Raw genomic sequence first — 4779 nt, 5'->3', positions numbered from 1 at the left:
GCAGAGCATTTAGGTGTACCACAGCTTTGTGGTGCATGGGGTCGCAAAGAGTCGGACGGGATGTAGCGACCGAACAACAACAAAACTCACAGCCGACTTCCTGCTGCTGGACATTTTATTTCGGCCTACTTTGCTACTACAAACAGCTGTGCGCGATCCAGAAATCACTGGAAGGACACAGGAACGTCTTTAACTCTTCCCTAGGAGTCCAGCAGAATCTGACGGTGCCCCTTTTCCCCACAACAGGAGACTATTTGGGCATTATTAGAAAAAAATAAAAAATTCCCTCTTGACGGGCAAAATGCTCTCTCCTTGCGTTTCGTGCGCGTTCCAGCTTATCTTGGAGCGGCCGAGGTGGCCACAGGCCCGGAGCCGGGATCCGCCCCCAGGAAGGTCTGACCTCCGCCAAGGAGACGCAGAGGAAAGCGCTCGGCCCAGCGGGCGCGCGCGCCCTTGCGTTCATGCGTGCGCGCCCTCGCGGACGTGCCTGTGCGCGTGCGCCAGCGAGCCCGGAAGTTCGTGTGCGCGTGCGCATCGCCCGCCGGGCGCTGTTGACTGCGGCTGCGCGGGCCGCACCAGGTGCAGGTAGTGCCGGTCGCCCCTCTTTGGCTTTCGCGCTCCAGCGCTCCATCGGGTCGGGGGCGGGTGCGGAGAGAGGCGTGGAGGACCCGGGCCTGCTGTCTGTTCCTCTCTCCACGCCCTCCCCGGGTGTCTGGGGCGGCGCTGGGAGTTGGCCACTGTCCCTTGTCCCCGGCCTCCCCTCGCCCTTGACTTTCGCGGTCGCAGAAATCCTGTTTCTCTCCGTGCTGAGGATCCGAAAAGTCCTCTCACCCCTACTTCGAAGACTACGCCCCGAAATGTGTTTTACTCCGTTAATACCAGAAGCATTAAATGTAATATGGTCTTAGCCATCCTGAAAAAGGGTGCTTTCCGCAGCCTGTATCAGGCCAGGAGTGCCCGTATGTGTTTCATAGTCAAGTTCTGTTTCTGTGATTCGAATGAATCGTCCTTTCACCCCTTTGTCTTCGAATATTTTAGGGTAATTGGAGTCTGAAAAGGGCTGCGTCCAAACAGGTGGTTCGATAATAAGTATAAATTAAAATGAAGTAACGTTATTTTCCCTGAGTTCCCGTAACAGCTCACAACCGAGCGCCTGAAAACCACACCCTGGATGTTGTTTTTTAGACCTTTTAAGGTGTTCTAAACCACAGTGAATATACCTGCTGGGCATGTTGTGGTCTGTTTCAGGAAAGGTGCTGACCCTCTGAATTTCAGCCATGCTGTCCGATGGCTTGCAAATTTTCCTAAGGATTACCAAACGTCATCTGATACACGCAAGATCGTGCCAGCGATTAGTAAATCAAAGGCGGTGTTTGGCAACCGCATCAGCACCAGGATTGCGTCGGCGGGTCGTGGTCACTGGCATCGGTTTAGTGACCCCTCTTGGCGTTGGAACTCAGCTGGTGTGGGACCGCCTTGTCCGGGGAGAGAGTGGAATCGTCTCCCTGGTTGGAGACGAGTACCAGAGCATCCCGTGCAGCGTTGCTGCTTACGTGCCAAGAGGTTGTGACGAAGGGCAGTTCAACGAGCTAAACTTTGTGTCCAAGTCAGATACTAAGTCCGTGTCTCCTCCCACGGTGATGGCCATCGCTGCCGCTGAGTTAGCCTTAAAAGATGCGGGCTGGCACCCTCAATCAGAAGCTGACCAGGCAGCTACAGGCGTCGCAATCGGCATGGGAATGGTTCCTCTCGAAGTGATTTCCGAAACCGCTTTAACGTTTCAGACCAAAGGTTACAGTAAAGTCAGCCCATTCTTCGTCCCTAAGATTCTGGTCAACATGCCAGCAGGCCAAGTCAGCATCCGCCATAAACTCAAGGGCCCCAACCACGCGGTCTCCACGGCCTGCACCACCGGGGCTCACGCGGTGGGAGACGCGTTCAGGTTCGTAGCCCACGGAGATGCGGACGTGATGGTGGCCGGGGGGACGGACTCTTGCATCAGCCCCTTGTCCCTTGCTGGGTTCGCCAGAGCCCGGGCTCTGAGCACAAACGCGGATCCAAAGTCCGCCTGTCGACCGTTTCACCCCCAGAGGGACGGGTTTGTCATGGGAGAAGGCGCGGCCGTGCTGGTCCTGGAAGAACACGGGCATGCGCTCCGCAGAGGGGCCCGGGTCTACGCAGAGATTGTGGGTTACGGACTCTCCGGGGATGCTGGCCACATAACCGCCCCCGACCCTGGAGGAGAGGGTGCCTTCAGGTAAAGACTGCTCGTGTGTTCCCATTTCTTCAGCTAAGACTGTTGGAGTCTCAACTTAGGGGAAATGGTAGTATCTGGCCTTGGTGTTTTACCATGTTTGAAATATTTGAAAACGTTTGAACATCCTTTTGAGTTTTATTGAGTAGTTAGTGGTACTGGAAATGTCAAGCGTAGCAGCCAGCTGGATGAGGAGATGGTCGAAACCCTTCATCACACTTCAGATTATACCCTTATATTTCCTTCTAAGAAATCGAGGCAGCCCAGAACTGAAAAAGGAGGTGTTAACATCCATGAAATTTTCAAAGGTTTTCCCAGAGAAATATTTTATTTTTTTTGAAATATTTTATTTTTAAATTTGTCTGTTTGGAGGTTTGCCTTTTACTTCTTCATTGACTTAGAATTCTTATGGCCTGAATAAGAAGGTTTTGAAAGATATTTGAAGCATTAAGGTAATGGCACGTTTTTGTGTGGACTTTTTTTTTAGATTATTGGGAAATATGCAAAGTTTTACATTTAAATGTGAAAGAAAAAATTAAAACATAGTTATAAATCTTTTCTCCTTATTTGAACTCTATATGCATACCCCACTGATAAGAAATTCCCCAAAGAAAAATTATTCTGAGGTTGAGTCTACATGGCTTTTTCCTCCAGGAAAAAAGGACTGTTCAAATAAAATGGAAATATGTTTTATTAGAGATTATAAAATCCATAGGCTTATATGTTTATGTCACAGTGATGAATCAGTCCAGGGTACTGGGGGTGCCTGGGTATTCCCATGCAGATGGCATTCTAGTGCACATGGTAATCCAAGATTCTGTTCTGTTATGAGAACGTAAAGGGTTCTTTTCATCCAGTGTACTTGGGTATTTCTGTAGCCATTATCTGTAGTCATACGGACAATGAGTGTGTGTTCAGTCGCTCAGTCATGTCTTACTCTCTGTGACCCCATGGACTGTAGCCCGCCAAACTCCTCTGTCCATGGGGATTCTCCAGGCAAGACTGAAGTGGGTTGCCATTTCCTTCTCCAGGGGATCTTCCCAACCCAGGGATTGAACCCATGTCTCCTGCGTTGGCTGGTGGGTTCTTTACCACTGAACCAACCACTGGAGAAGCCCACAGATGATGGGCTTGTTAAAATGAAGTGTCGTTCTGATGAGTTCAGCTGCTTTTTCTTATTTATTAGGTGCATGGCCGCTGCTGTGAAAGATGCAGGCATCCAACCTGAAGAGGTATCCTACATCAATGCACATGCTACTTCCACGCCTTTGGGAGATGCTGCTGAAAACAAAGCCATCAAACAGCTTTTCAAAGACCACGCACACGCCCTTGCCATCTCCTCCACCAAGGGAGCCACGGGGCACCTCCTGGGGGCTGCCGGGGCGGCCGAGGCCGCCTTTACCGCCCTGGCTTGTTACCATCGGAAACTGCCGCCTACTCTAAACCTGGACTGCACAGAGCCGCAGTTTGATCTCAATTACGTGCCACTCAAGGCACAGGACTGGAAAGCTGAGAACAGACGAATTGCACTCACCAATTCCTTCGGTTTCGGCGGTACTAATGCAACACTTTGTATTGCTGGCATGTAGGACAATCACATGTAATTAAATATTGATGTTTTTAACTGTTGTAAACTGCATTGAGAAATAATAAATTTATGTAAATGCATATTTTTGTATAATGATACCCAGGCACCCTTTATTCTTGTCTGGGTTTCTCAGCCTTGGCACCGTGGATGTTTTGCACAGGTACTTCTTTGTTGGGGAAAGGGGAGCTGTCCTGTACATCGTACGATGCTTTACAGCTTCCAAGTCCCCGCTCACTAGATTCCAGTGACCCTTCCTTCCCCAGCGGTGACAACCAAAAATGTCTCTCGGCACTGCCACGAGTTTCCTGGGAGGCTGGGGGCACAGAAGTGAGATGTTAACGGGCTGCATGTGTTACCTTCCTGCTGACCTTTGCCGTAGCACTTTATCTCCTATGTGCCCGAGTCTCCAGCCATATTCTTTCACTGACCATCAGTTGTAATTCTCGCTGGCACACAGTTCGTTCAGTTGAAGTTTATTAGGAGCCAGCTGTGGACGTGGTTTTGTATACTGGCCACCAAGTATGAAGTGGTTCCCTAAAAGCAGCTGAGGCCTTAAGGGTGAACAGGTCTCAGCCAGGATAGAGGGACGGAAGGAAGAATGTTCCAGCCAGGAGGCATAGTGTGGAAAGACTGGGAAATTTAGAAAGACACCAGCACTGAATGTCAATAGTCAATACATGTAATGTGAGAAGTGGGCAGGAGGGAAAGCCAGAAGATCTGCTGGAAATCAGGTCACAAAATTAACTTTTAAAAATAATATTGTTCTTCTTTCATAGATATTATAAATTATATATATTATCATATGTTTTATTCTTTCATATACGTTTTATATGTATATATATATTAATTTATTTGGCTGCAGTGGGTCTTCGTTACAGCATGTGAGATCTTAGCCGCAGCATGTGGAATCTAGTTCCCTGAGCAGGTGTCGAACCCC

The 4779-nt window shown here is 49.4% G+C and overlaps 1 protein-coding gene across 1 annotated transcript; it reads left to right on the top strand.

Moving 5' to 3' along the window:
• The first annotated feature begins 417 nt into the window (after nt 1–417).
• On the top strand, nt 418–3878 carry OXSM (3-oxoacyl-ACP synthase, mitochondrial). The gene is made up of 3 exons (XM_069572810.1): nt 418–585; nt 1249–2257; nt 3441–3878. The coding sequence occupies exons 2-3, from the start codon at nt 1278–1280 to the stop codon at nt 3841–3843; spliced, it is 1383 nt and encodes a 460-aa protein (XP_069428911.1). The 5' UTR covers nt 418–585; nt 1249–1277; the 3' UTR covers nt 3844–3878.
• The last annotated feature ends 901 nt before the right edge of the window (nt 3879–4779 follow it).

The sequence above is a fragment of the Ovis canadensis genome, chromosome 26, assembly GCF_042477335.2.
Source record: "Ovis canadensis isolate MfBH-ARS-UI-01 breed Bighorn chromosome 26, ARS-UI_OviCan_v2, whole genome shotgun sequence".
NCBI classification, from domain to species: domain Eukaryota; kingdom Metazoa; phylum Chordata; class Mammalia; order Artiodactyla; family Bovidae; genus Ovis; species Ovis canadensis.
Note: the sequence above shows the minus strand (reverse complement) of the source record. Positions and strands in the feature narration are given on the sequence as shown.